Source organism: Sparus aurata, chromosome 14 (genome assembly GCF_900880675.1).
Source record: "Sparus aurata chromosome 14, fSpaAur1.1, whole genome shotgun sequence".
Taxonomy (NCBI): Eukaryota; Metazoa; Chordata; class Actinopteri; order Spariformes; family Sparidae; genus Sparus; species Sparus aurata.
The window spans coordinates 7,536,524-7,549,722 of NC_044200.1; the positions used below are offsets into that span (position 1 = coordinate 7,536,524).

The 13,199-nt window shown below is 41.4% G+C and overlaps 1 protein-coding gene across 4 annotated transcripts; it reads right to left on the reverse strand.

Annotated features, from left to right (window-relative positions):
* Positions 1–1,540: 1,540 nt before the first annotated feature.
* On the reverse strand, positions 1,541–13,177 carry rbm17 (RNA binding motif protein 17). Of its 4 annotated transcripts, none has more exons than XM_030439606.1 (13): positions 13,024–13,177; positions 12,542–12,688; positions 12,195–12,311; positions 11,560–11,726; positions 11,155–11,267; positions 10,696–10,746; positions 9,436–9,571; positions 8,818–8,969; positions 8,367–8,417; positions 6,093–6,169; positions 4,890–4,988; positions 4,732–4,804; positions 1,541–1,824 (listed from the first exon to the last, which is right to left on the reverse strand). In XM_030439606.1, the coding sequence occupies exons 2-13, from the start codon at positions 12,662–12,664 to the stop codon at positions 1,721–1,723; spliced, it is 1,263 nt and encodes a 420-aa protein (XP_030295466.1). In that variant the 5' UTR covers positions 12,665–12,688; positions 13,024–13,177; the 3' UTR covers positions 1,541–1,720. The 4 variants fall into 4 exon arrangements, with proteins under 4 accessions (XP_030295466.1, XP_030295464.1, XP_030295465.1 ...); XM_030439604.1 differs by having other exon boundaries at positions 10,675–10,746; XM_030439605.1 differs by having other exon boundaries at positions 10,675–10,746; positions 12,542–12,682; positions 13,024–13,153.
* Positions 13,178–13,199: the final 22 nt, after the last annotated feature.

Sequence of the window (13,199 nt, forward strand, 5' to 3'; positions counted from 1 at the left end):
AGTGAATAGGGGTGCACCGATCCCATTTTAAGATCGGCTATTGGCCCCGATATAGACAAAAGTGCTGGATGGGAGATCGGAAAAATTTAAAGATCCAAGGGCTGTGTGGAGGTATTTCACACTTGCCACGCCAACTACTTTGACGGCTGTTTGCAATGTCTGCACAGTAAATGTGTCGAGGGGTGGTGGTGGTAGTACTGCAAAGTACAATACTACCAATTTAATCAAGCACATCCAAAAGCACCATGCCAAGGAGCATGCTGAATTCCTGCAGCTCAACAGAACCAAAGGAGCAGGTGTCGTCCACATATCTCAACCAGTGGCCAGGAGCAGTTCCTGTGACGGTAATCCAGGCTCTGCTCTCAACTAATTCCATATAGAGGTTTGCCACTACTGGGGACACCGGTTGGTCCAAGGGCACGGACATGATTCTGTAGGTGGTCGTCAGACAGAGGACGAGCAAGGGACAAACGTGGTCTGGGGTGAAGTTGGTTCTGCTGGACAGAGTGCTGTCCAGTGGCAGGCGTTATTCTTCACCATTTTTACCGCTTCTTGGGTGGGCGCACATGTGAAAAGTGGCGTGATTTCCTAAGTAACCATTGGTTCGTCTGGGTCCAGTGTTATTTCTTGTCTTTCTCTTATTTGTCGATGTGGTATTGAGTGTCACTGACCAAAGGAGCTAGGGTACAGGCAAAGTGCTTGGTTATCTTATAAGTAACTTACTTATACGGTTTTGCAGATATTCTATTGGTAGAATTTATATCTATTGGTGCTGTTTTGGTCTATTTTAAATGATGTCAGGGCCCTCTTTTCCTCAGCAGTGAGGTTTCGAGCGGGGCACTTTTGCATGAGGAAGAGCTGATACCATCAAACATGGTTCTGCCTCTGTCTGCCAACAAATAGCACTCATACCTGAGAACATTTTAACATGAGCGGTATGTTTTGGTCTTTCTCCAGCTGTCTATACTCAGTTTCATCCCTGTTCTGTTGACCTTTGACCCCTCCGACTCCAGCAGCACCAGTGGAGGAATTCAATCTTTCTAATGAGTTTCTCGTCTCCTTTTCTGCTTCTCTGTCCAACCCGTTTCCCTGATCTGAATTAAACCTGCTCCAGTGGGATGCTTCCTTCTGACGTTGCTCACCGGAACCTCCAGGGCCCTTCTGGTGCACTTACGTAAGTTCTGAATGAGGCTGGGGCTGCGTTCACCGCCCCAGTCCCCCTTCCCATAATCCATCAGGGCTAAGTTAAGACTGTAGGGCCCTGGGGACGTGTTAACACTACTGAGGAACCAGAGTTATGTCAGACAGAATTCAAAGGGAAACTAGGCTTCCTGGATATTACGGGCTGTGTGGAAGTTTTGGATTGAATTTATGATTTTGCTAGAAAGTGTTTATAACCAGAGGAAATATTTCTTATTCAAAGTTGGAAAACAACTGTAGCCAGCATGACTAGGCTGATTTATAGTTTTAGATAACTGGCTGAACTAGCTCTTATAATAACAGAATTGTGATGCATGCATAAAGAAAACAGTAAACTAGACATAGTTTAAACCCTTTATTTTGTCACGACATAAAGGTATTTTTCATCACAGGAAAAAAAAAACAACAAATAATCTACAAGATGGACTCATCGCTACACGCAGACACTGCTGATGGGGGAAATATAAAAATTATTATGTACAGGTGGGGAGAGGATGTGTGGCGGTGCTCGGGGGAGACGTCAGACCTGCTCGCCCAGGTCCAAAACTCGAAACTTGTCTAGATTGTAGAAGCAGGCCTTGACAACTCGCCCACCGAAATAACGTCCGTTCAGATCCACCACGGCTGCAGAGGAGAGAAAGTGAAGGTCAGACTGTACTCAAATACACAGATAAACCTTTCAACAGCCGGATTAGTGCTGCTTTATTACAGGAAAACCCACTAAATGTGCCTTCAGATACGTTAACAGTGTAAATATTGTATAATACAGCATCTGTATATGAGCTGGTTTCCTCAGAGTCCCAGAATGCCTTGTGAAAGATTCTGTGGAGGGTCCTGAACACGTGTGTGTTCTCTGTTGCAATTAATTTCACAGTTTGGTTGTTGAACAATAGAACAATGCTGTGAACGCTTCGTTCTGTACCTAGCTGCTGGAGATATTTGGCTGTGAAGCCACATCAGTTATCCGCAGGAAGAAGTCAAAAACACCAACATGAATAAGCCAGGATTGTTTTAAACAGTTAATTTGTTTCATGGTTGTTTTCCTTTAATCCTGAAGGCAGTGGCTTCATGTTCTCAGAAGAAATGATTTGTTTTTCTGTGGAATGAACTGTTGTGGCAAGCAGTTGACTGATTCTAGCCGTAAGTGCCAGAGATAAAAAACCCAAAAAAGAAAAACAACTTTGTTTTGGCGCCGACACTTCTGAGAAAAAAGGGGAACTATAGTATCAGGCTCGTTTCTCGGGATTATGTGAAAGCATAGAGAAAATGCTGCACCAAATGATACACAAAGAAATCTGTCCTCGGCTGTTTTAACCTTATCAAGAAGATGAACACCACCATGTTGCTCATTTCCAATCCATTTTCCTTGAAGGACGCTTGTGATCGCCTCAGTCAGCACATTTCATGCGGCACTTTCCATTAATGTCTGTGGACATGAGCTCCACTGCGCTGACACTGGATGTACAAAACACAGTGTGTTACGTTGCAGCGATTAGACTGAGAAGATTGTCTATCTGAAAACCTCATTACATCCTGAATCACTGCATTGTGTGTATGGAGACAGCACAGTTTATTCTTTTAGGAGAAAAGTGCACACATAAGTTTACGTAAAACGTTTCTTGGCGAGGGTTAGATGAGATGATCGAGACCACGCTCATGTTTGTACACCATGTGATATAATAAATAATATGAGGCTACAGCCAGGAGCCTGCCAGCAGGAAATAAGCTCAAGTTTTAGATTTAAGAACAGGATATAACGTGTTTTAGAGAGCTTTAAATGTGCTCTGAAGTCTTCAAATATCCTCTAGCGACAGCACTGGTTGGTAGCTCCTCCAAATTAAGTTCAATTTTTGTTTCTTTTGACCATCTTCTTCAGCTTTATTGCTTATACATAAACCACCCATGGCAGAAATACTGCCATCATCCTTGGAGAAGAAAGCCAGATAATAACAGGGCTGCAACAGAAGTGAAAAAAAAAAAAAAAATTCTTTGCCACTTTCCAGGATGCATGGTGGCTCAGGATCGCAATACCGTATGGTCACTCTTTATGTCTTCATGCTGGCACTGTTTGGTTCAGTGTGAACAAACGCAGTGTAGAAGCTGACGATTATTCTTTTTTCACTATTTGTTAAAATGTGAAAAAAATTCTTAGAAATGCTCGTCACAATAGGCTCCATCTTCAAATTGCTTATTTTGTCCAACCAAGAGCCCAAAACCCAAAGACTCTTCATCATAAATAACAAGAAAAGCAGCAAATCCTCATGGTTAAGAAGCAGGAACCAGCAAATGTTTGCATTTTTTACCCTTAAATTACTTAAAGGATTGATCGATTGGGAGAATAGTTTAGGATTCATATCTTTTGATCGACTTGGTTAATCGGCTCATCGCTGCAGCTCTATGGAAAGCTACTTCAAACAAGGCCCTGGGTCAGATGTTAGCCTGAGGTGACTCCCTAGTGTAACCATCATTAATAAAATGTAAATAGATAATTAGACTTTAGTTAACAGTTATTTCACTGTTAACAAACATGGTCATATTTTATATTTGTTAGGGTTTATAAGAATCAGTTGCTTCTTTATTATAGCCATCCAAATAATGTTTATAGATGAACTACACAGTATTTATTGACCATTTACAAAGTATTATAAATATCAGTCGCAACTTTATATGCTTAATACATTATTTATAAAGCATTTCTTCATTTGTTGACCGTGGGAATAACTCAAGTTTTATTATCTTTAAATGTATCATTTATTACTGATGGTTAATAGTAAATGTTACCAACAAATGTCAACTGGTGACTTGTTAAAGTGACTTTTAAAATTTGATGCAGTCTCAGAAGTTGACAATAGAAAACGCTTGTGTTTGCAGCAGTATGGTGGTCAAATACAACCTGCTCTTGTGTGAACTCCAATCTCCTTCAAGCAAAATAGAAAACCTTCTCTACAGGGGTCAATAAAATGTTTCATCATCATCCGATTCTTTGAGTGTCTGTCCCGCTTTCTGAGAGCTGTGATGTAAGCGCGGTGGCAGCGGTGCCGCAGGGAGCCGGCTGGGTTGCTGGGCCATTTGTGATGTAACACCTCAGGGAGCCGAGTCTCACCTTGTTTCTGATCTGGGCCGACCCATTTAGAATGGGACACTTTCACCCACATTATTAGAGCAGTTACACAATGGAGAAAGTGATGCAAACACATTAAGGAGGATCAACGCTTACATGTAGAAACACTACTCTGATGTCAAAGTGACTCAGGGAGAGAGAACCTCCATGGAAACGTGGAAGATCACAGTTTTCATTTAGCGAGCGTCACTGCCGACAAATGGAGGCTCGAGTTTGGAGCGTCAACAAAGGGTCACATTTTTTGTGACCTCCCGTGACATTTGACTTATTTTGAGGCAACATGGCCTCATTGTAAACCCAAGTCTACTCATTTTCAAAGTGCCAAGCAACTTTTTCAGGTGTGTCGAATATGCTCAACTATGAGTCGAGGGCTTCATTCAGGTTAGCCCACACGACGACTAAATACTGACCTTTAATGGCTGACTCCACCCTCTCAAACTCCAGAAATATCCTGACAGCTTCATCATCGAGAACCTCTGCAATCTGAAAGGAAATGTGCGCATTTGTTTATAGACTGTACCGTTTCATTGACGCACTCACTTCGCAAGTTGCAATTCTCTTCTCTCACCTCGAAAATGACACATTTAACCACTTTGCCGTATTTCTCGCACTCTTCTTTCGTTTCTCCCTCCAGATCTTCGTCCACCTCTCCTCTGCCCACCATGTTCTACAAGACAAAGGCAGACGAAAATAAACCTCGACAAAAGGGTACAAAGGGTTTTATCAGTTTTCCATTCTGCAATTTTAGTAAGTAAAATTTTAAAGTCTGTGCTTTAACTGCGCTAAAAGGTCTCGTGTTGTCTCAATTTTTGAACTAATTTTACACTTGACAAGTAGTTTTCTTACTCCCTGTGCTAAAATGTTGATAAATGGTAAAAAAAAAAAAAGAAAAGGTGAGGACTTATTAACACACAACGAAAATGTTTTTGTTTAAGTTTTTCTATGACACTCATCCGGTCTAGTAGGGCTGCACAAAAAAACGTTAAAAAATCGCGATCTCGATTCATACATACACGTGATCTCATATCTACACACAGCGATTCTGAAGGCTAGGTCCGCGGTTTTAGACAGAGGGCGGCAAATTGGGGGTCTGTTTTGGTCCGCCGATTTCCCGCCTCGGATGGTACACTTATTTCCGCCTCGCCTGCTAGATGAGCAACTGGACAGCCGCTGAGATCAGGAGATGCTAGCGTCTCCTGGATCTCTAGCTGTATGGTTGTGTTAGCTTGTTGTTGTAGCCACAATCTAGGAACGGTCGCTACTTTCAAATTAAAAGCCCCCCGCTAAGAACCCAGCTCTAAACTCCAATGGGGTGCAATGTAAAGCTCTTATTTTGAGGACAAATTCGTTGTCAACTGCTCACAGCCCAACGTCGGGCTTCACGTCACGTCACATGTTTACCTCTACGTCTGAGGCGGCTTTTGGAAAAGAAAGAAAATTATGCCTCCGTTTTAGAAAGCTGATCACAGCAGCTATCACATATCACCTAGCCAGAGATACGGCCCCAATAAACACTGTACAACATGAGGTATAAAAGGATGCCCTCTCATCTTGGGTGACTATTTTTTTTTTTTTTTTATTACTTGTGTAAAAATAATTTCTCATCCAATGATGGAACTTGAAATGAACAAAAAAACATTGCTTTGGCAGAGGCATAGTTGTATCTGCCATACTATCGTGTTTTTTTTTTTTGTTTTGTTTCGTGATTCACATTTTTTCCAGAATCGTGCAGCCCTACGGTCTAGAAAAGAGAAGAGCGCAACAGACATACCCTGAGCAGGACCACTTTGGTCGGGTTTTTCAGGATCTCTGTAAGCGGGTTGGCCTCCGACTTCTTGGAAGCGTCCGCTGGTTGGATGGAAACAGAACCAAAAGGTCACGCGTTTTCTCCTGAAAAGAATACTCTCAGGCGGCTGGTGAGCCAGGTTAGGCAACTGACAAAAATGTTCAACAATAAGTTTTATCGCATTGTATTGAGCTGGATTGAATGCGTGTGATAAATGAAACAATTCAGCAAATATTTAGTTCAAAAGCTGTAAAAAAAAAAAAAAAAAAAATACTGTTCTGTGTTTGCCTAGCCGATTTGATATCCACTTCTTCTGTCACGTCTGGCCGTTTGTCACATTGGAACACTGCTTTTATTGTATTAGACACGCGGCAGAGAAAAAAATATTTTGCTCAAAAGAACATTGACGTTGTGTACATGTACGTACACAGTGCATCTTACAGATGGACTTTTCAGCTAGTCCTCAGTTAAACTCTGACAATCTGACAAGATTAGAAATCCCCATATTAATAACAGGGGGCCACAAAGTGTTCCTCAGATAGCATCTGGTGTTTTCGTCTCTACTCAAATAGGTAAAGAATGTCTGAGAGTGACTGTACCCTCATCTAAACTCATATTCTGAACAGTGTACAATACTGATAACAGGGACTCCTGCTTATTGGCTACAGCACTTCAGCTGAAATCCAGCAGTGATGCATCCAACCCTGATACCTAGTGGCCAAAAATAAACACTGCACCCACAAAGAAACAAAATATTTTGAAAGAACCCAACACATCTGGTTGAACCATTTCAACGACAGTTTATGTTTGTCTGTAACAATCACATCACAGCTGGTGCTGTTGATAAACAGTCTACTCTCATGATTTTATATTGTCAGTTATCCAACTAAAAGAGTGGAAACGTTTCTGAAAGTGTGGATTCTAATCTTTAAGGCATACATTTAACATTTTAAGAAAGACATGGAGTCACTCTCTGGCAGAGTTCAGTGAGAAGATGGTTTGCACTCCCATGGCTATATTGTTATTATGAAGCTACAGCTAGCAGCTGGTTAACTTAGCTGGCCTTAAAGATTGCGAAAAGGAGGAAATATCTTGTGTGGCACAGTTTTCTGTAATAAAATCCACCAAACAGAACGCCCAAAGCTCACTTATTAACTTCTTATCTTGTTTGTTTAATCTGAACCGAAAACAAAGTGTAAATCAACATTTCACAGCATTGAGGAGGATGCGTGCCAGACACTGTGGTAATTTATTTAATCCTTTCTATCTGCCTGGCCTTGCTGGCTGATATTGATTATCACCCCCTTTCCTAGTATTTCTCTAAGTCCAGTTTGTCCTTTTTTTGACCTTTGGACAAACTTTTTTTCTAATTTCAGGACCTAATAAAAATGTTATATTTTCCTGCATTGATGGACAAAGTAACTGGTAAAATTTCATCACTAGTTATTTTTAATGTTGACACCAAGATTTATATTTAGGCCAATCCCTACCCAGAATAGAGTGTAAGAAAATAAAAAATAATACATGATGTACTACTTTGCTATTTGTCGTTATTATGTGTTTTGTTCTGTCACATGCCATCAAACTACCAGGGGCTGCAGATGAAAATCAGACTTCTAAAGCTAAATCTGGCACATTTACATGATGGTTTAGATGACACATGAAGTGTTTCTGCTAGTTGGTGTGCATTGTCCCACAAATCAGAAAATATAACGTGTAGTCAACATGATGCAATGCGACCTTCAACATAAAGGTGAACAAGAGCTTATCCCAAAATTGCTGAACTTTCCCTTTAAGCCTTAATGACTCCGCTTTGTGGATTTTGCTTAATTTCATCAAGGTCTATGGGTGAGGAGAGCAAGAGAATAAGAACACATTTAAAGCATAGGTGAGTCTGAATTAGAAGCAGAGACTGTTAGAGAAAGAGACGGAAATTAGACCAAAACTATAAACAGGCTGCAGTGTTAGCCAACATAAAGAGTAGCTTTTACAAACACACATCCATCAGAAAACCATGCAGAACTATTCTACTCCTAGCCACGTTATATGTTAATAACGAACTCTGGTTTGTGGACCACTCAGCTTTGAACAGACACAAGCTCAGCTACTTTCAATTTGGTAAATGAGTGAGACAACAGGTAAATACAGATAAAACGTGCAGACACACAAACAAACATACACGCTTCTAAAAATAAAAAGGCAGGCTCGAAAACACACTCTGTCTAATGGGAGAGAGAGAAAATGGGAGTGGAGGCCAACCTGCAGAGCCTCCGCCTGAAGTATCAGCAGCACCTGACTGGCTCGACCCTGCTGCTCAGTCACACACACACACACAAATACATCACACACACATACACACCACACATTCATACACAAAATGAAAAAGAACAAAGACATGCACACAAAGTCACGGTAAACATAACTGATCCTGAAATGACACCATGATGTTTGCAGAGCTAAAATACACACGGAAGGATCAAAAGTGAGAAGAGAAGCTGAAACTCAAAGCAGGCTAGACACTGACAGAGACAGAACAACAGACATAAGCTAGACATGACACGAGCAAAGGTCGGTTCATGCAGTCAACAGGTGAAAAGGACTTGAAGGAAAGAAATGAGAAAAGTGAAAAAAAAAAAAAAGAAGACAAAGAAAAAGCTGTGGCAGCAAAATAAATAAAAAAACATGTTTTACGGTAAAATATAGTAGTTACGTTTCTCTGCAGCGTCGCCTATGATGATCTTTCCGCCTCGCTTGCTCGTCTTCTCCACAGACAGCGCCGTGCTGAGGCCCTGCTCGTGCTTCCCCAGGCCCTGGCCTTCTTTGAAGCCATACTTCTGCATGATCTTATGGGCCACCGTACCTCTGTTGGGGTAGATGGGGAGAAAAACGTTACAATCTAAGAGTGAATTGTTGTAATATTAAAGCTGTTTGTCCACACTGACATTAAAAAGCTCAGATTTGCATGTTTGAAACCCTACAATACTACAACTAGTACTACTTCACACTATCGACAGACTTAAGAAAAAATGAATTAATCAATGTTGTTATATAATTCAAATGAGCTAATGTTTCAGCTAATTAATAATCATGCTCTGCAGAAAATGTGTCAGTCCATTTACTTTGAATGGTAATGAAGTTACATATAAAGCATACCTACCTAATCATACAGCTTTAAGATGTACATGAAGTGTTAAAGTCACGCAAATTAAATGATTATGTGAAACTGTAGGAGCCTTTGTAGACTCCACTAGAAATAAGCTGAAGTTATAGTGCACATAAATTGCCTGTATGTTATGTGTGTCCGGGTGCATGTGTGTGTCCCACCCACCCCATGTTAGCCAGGAAGGAGCTGGTTGGTCCAGGTGGTGAACGTGGCCGTTCTAAGTCATCAAACATAGGTGGAGGGATGGCAGCCTTTGAGCCTCTGGCAGGACGACCTTCATCCTCGTAGGAGAACGACGAGCCTAGAAAACACAGAAAACACAGCTGATATTGACGTGCACCGAGGAGCAGAAACCACATTACATTTTGTATCACTATCATGTATCACTGTTATTTGCAACCATTACTCATATACAATTTATATTCTGTTCAGTGGTGTAGTTCATTTTCATGTCTGACATCACAGCAGCTAATTATGATGCTGAGGCAAAAACTGAGGCAAATTTTGACATTTACTATGTAAAAGACACCTTAAACACTGGTTTGGTCAATGCTGCCCCCTGCTGCTAATTTCACAGAATACTAAGTGTACTAACATCGTCTGTGGTGATCACAGACTACGTTTACGTGCACATTAATGTACCACTATTCAGAATATGACAATAATTTCATTCAGGCCATGTAAACAGGTCATTCCAAATGCAGTATTTCCCAGTGAAGTCATGCTGATATTATTCCAGTTTCAGGGCCATTCTTCTGACATGTATATTGCATATTCAGAATATGCATCTCATTTGTTTGGTTTTTTACCACAATTTGCAACCCAGTCTCTTGCCTATTCACATCAGCTCTGTGTTTGCCTAGCCAACACTTTTCAAAGCTGTAGTGGAGATGCGTGCAGAAAGGGAAAGCCAACATTTCTTGATTGAAGGAATGAAAGACGGAGGGTGTTCATTAAATAGTACGCACACATGGGTGTAAATGTTAATTTTACTGGAATATTCATCTTCATCAGCCATGTAAACAGCTTAGTGAGAATAAAAGAGTCTTTTTCAGACAAAAATGATAAAACTGGATTATTCTATGCATGTAAACATAGGCAAAGTTTCACTCAGTTACCCAGACAGTAAAATAAAAACCTTCACTACAGGTTACAAAGCCTCCGTTAACATGTTTGAGGTCATTTCAGGACAGCCTCATTTCCTACTAACTAACCAAGTCAGAGGATAATTTGTCCCCTGAACTTTCATACAGGATGCCCATGTAGCACACAGCCATCTCTGTTCTGGTTTTATTTTTCATAAAATTAGTCATGGGTTTAAAACAGAGGCCAAAACACACTGTTCCTTTCCTGCTGTTATTACTGCTTATATATCCTGTTGATGTAAAAACAAAAGAGTTTCACCTGGTGAATCACAAGGCTTACCATCCCTGTCTACTAGTGAAGACGGTGGCGCGATAGCTGCTCCACCCATACCTGGAGGAGGGAGACACAGATGATGTTAGAGAGAGGTGAAATTTCATTTTATCTTTGTTTTAGTTTTTCTAAATGTGCTGCTAAAATGATTGATTTTTTTGTTTGTTTATCCTTTGTGTCCCTGAGTGGTATATTAGGCTCTTGCTGTTGACCAAAGAAAAGCATCTTAAGCGCAGACAGGGAATCCAAGAAGAAGGACTGGCCTGTGTTTGAACTCTAAAGCAGATTTCTTTCCTAAAAGCGGAATATACTCATCCGGAGAGACTTTGTTTTTAAACGGGATTATAACAAATAATCACTAAATAATGAGGGCAATGTTGGCCTTCAGGCTCTAGCTCCTATTCAAAGCAAAAAGGATGAAAATACAAAAATGTCTGAGGATGCCGAGTCTTTACTACAGGCACTAACTTCGTTTCCTGCGCTCCTTCTCATAGTCGTCTTCCTCATCCGACTCTTCCTCTCCTGCTGGGAAACGAGAGAAACCACTTGGTGCTCCACCGTCGTGTCTGTCTTTCCTCTTCCTGCAAAACATCAAGTTCAAGATTGAAAGTGGAGTTCCTGTAAATATAAGGCGCAGTACACTCTCGCTCTGTAATTGCTATAACATGAAGAACAGCTAAAAACTTTTGGGTTTGACCGAATGTTATGGCAACAAGCATACAATTACAGATGCATCCCCCAGGACCCTGAATAGCTAGAGTAATTCTGTATCAGTATTTAAAAAGGGAGAGCAGATTATTTCTCATATTTTATCCAACCAAGTTTATCAATTTTGTCTCCTAGATTACGTTTAACTCTCAAAGTTGGCAGTACTTTTCTCTCTCCTCGATTTCCTTCTGTCGCTCCTGCTCCCTCTGCCGCTGTCGTTCTTCTCTGTGTCGCTTCACCACCTTCTCGTAGTCGTTGGGGAACATGGGATCGTACTCGTCTGCCAACGGGATCAGCACATCGCCAGAGGAGAAACCACTGGGCACAGCATCCTGCAGCACATGCACAGGACAAATCCAGAATAACAGTTGAAACACCAGCAGTATGCCGAAACATCTTCGTGCACAACATGGGCTTAAATTCCAGGAATGCCAATTTGAAACTTTTCTGATAAGTGCCACAGCTTCCCAACTGAGTGTTGTGTCTGTTACGGAGCTAAATATCATCTGTTATAATAACATGAGCGCCATTCAAGCAGGCTTCGTAGACTCTGTGAGTATTCCCCCACTTACTCCATCTTAGATAAAGACAGACATACTGCTGCAACAGATGGCTCTCAGGCTACATCCAACTCAACCTGTGTAGCCCTTCATTTTTCCACACAGTACATTAAACTGGATACAATAAGGATATCGATCGAGACTCAGACCAGTGAGCAGATGTGATAATGGCATAGACATCAGCAAAATCTTGTCAATTCCTATTCTTTCCGATAACCAGGTTCGCTGGATAGGACAGACCTTGAGTCCAGCGGCAGCATGTGGAGGAGTGTCTGTGATCTGTCTATCATCACTGGAGCCTCCTCTCTTCAGATCGATGACCGGAGCCAGGACAGTGGTCTGCTTCATCCGCTGGGTCTACACACACGCACGCACACACACACACACAAACATTAAATATGTGCACATTTGCTGTGGGAACTTTCGTTGTGGTTACATGTCATTCTGTGTTATTATTATGCTCTACTGTCAATGTACTCTCATTTTCATCAGCAACACCAATAAAGCACCTTCTCTGTGACAGAGATTTGTTCATACACGCACGTATTTTATCTTTGTGCTGTACTTGTATTGCATGATGTGCCTACCTTGGCCTGGGTCAGAGCCGCCTTCTTCACCTTCAGCTGGGACTGCAGCAGCTTGAAGTTCTTGGACCAGCCTTCGGTCTTGGTGTCACTGGCACCCACACCGAGGTCATCGTACAGCGACATTGCTGTCAGTCAGCGCTTCTGTTTCTTGTAGACACAAAGACAAGTTACCTTTATAGCAACATTAACTGGCTTCTGCAGCATCATTGCCTTTTGCTGCACTTGGGTAGAAATTGAGGTTGCAATTCAGCAGCAACCTCAGAAGCTGAGTCACTTTTTTATATTTACTGCAATAAATGTCTAAATCTTTGTCAAATAACTATATGTAAGCAAGTAAGTGTAAGTTAGATGCACCAGGAGGCGGGGAGACACTGGCTAAAAGTATAGCTAACGTTAGCTAACGCTAAGATAGCTACATAACTACTATTAGACCAGTTATGCTGAAAATAACAAACATTATTTTAGCTTGTTTTTCAACTTACCTGTTTAAGAAACACCTGAACATGAACTAAACGTGAGTGCCTATAACATGAAAGTATTTAACAGCACATTTGGTGTGGCGATAGCTCCACGGTGGACGAGGCGGAAGTGAGCACAACAACAAAACCAAGCGCGAGAGTCGACGAGATTCGGCTACCTCTTCCCCTTCAGCTCCACC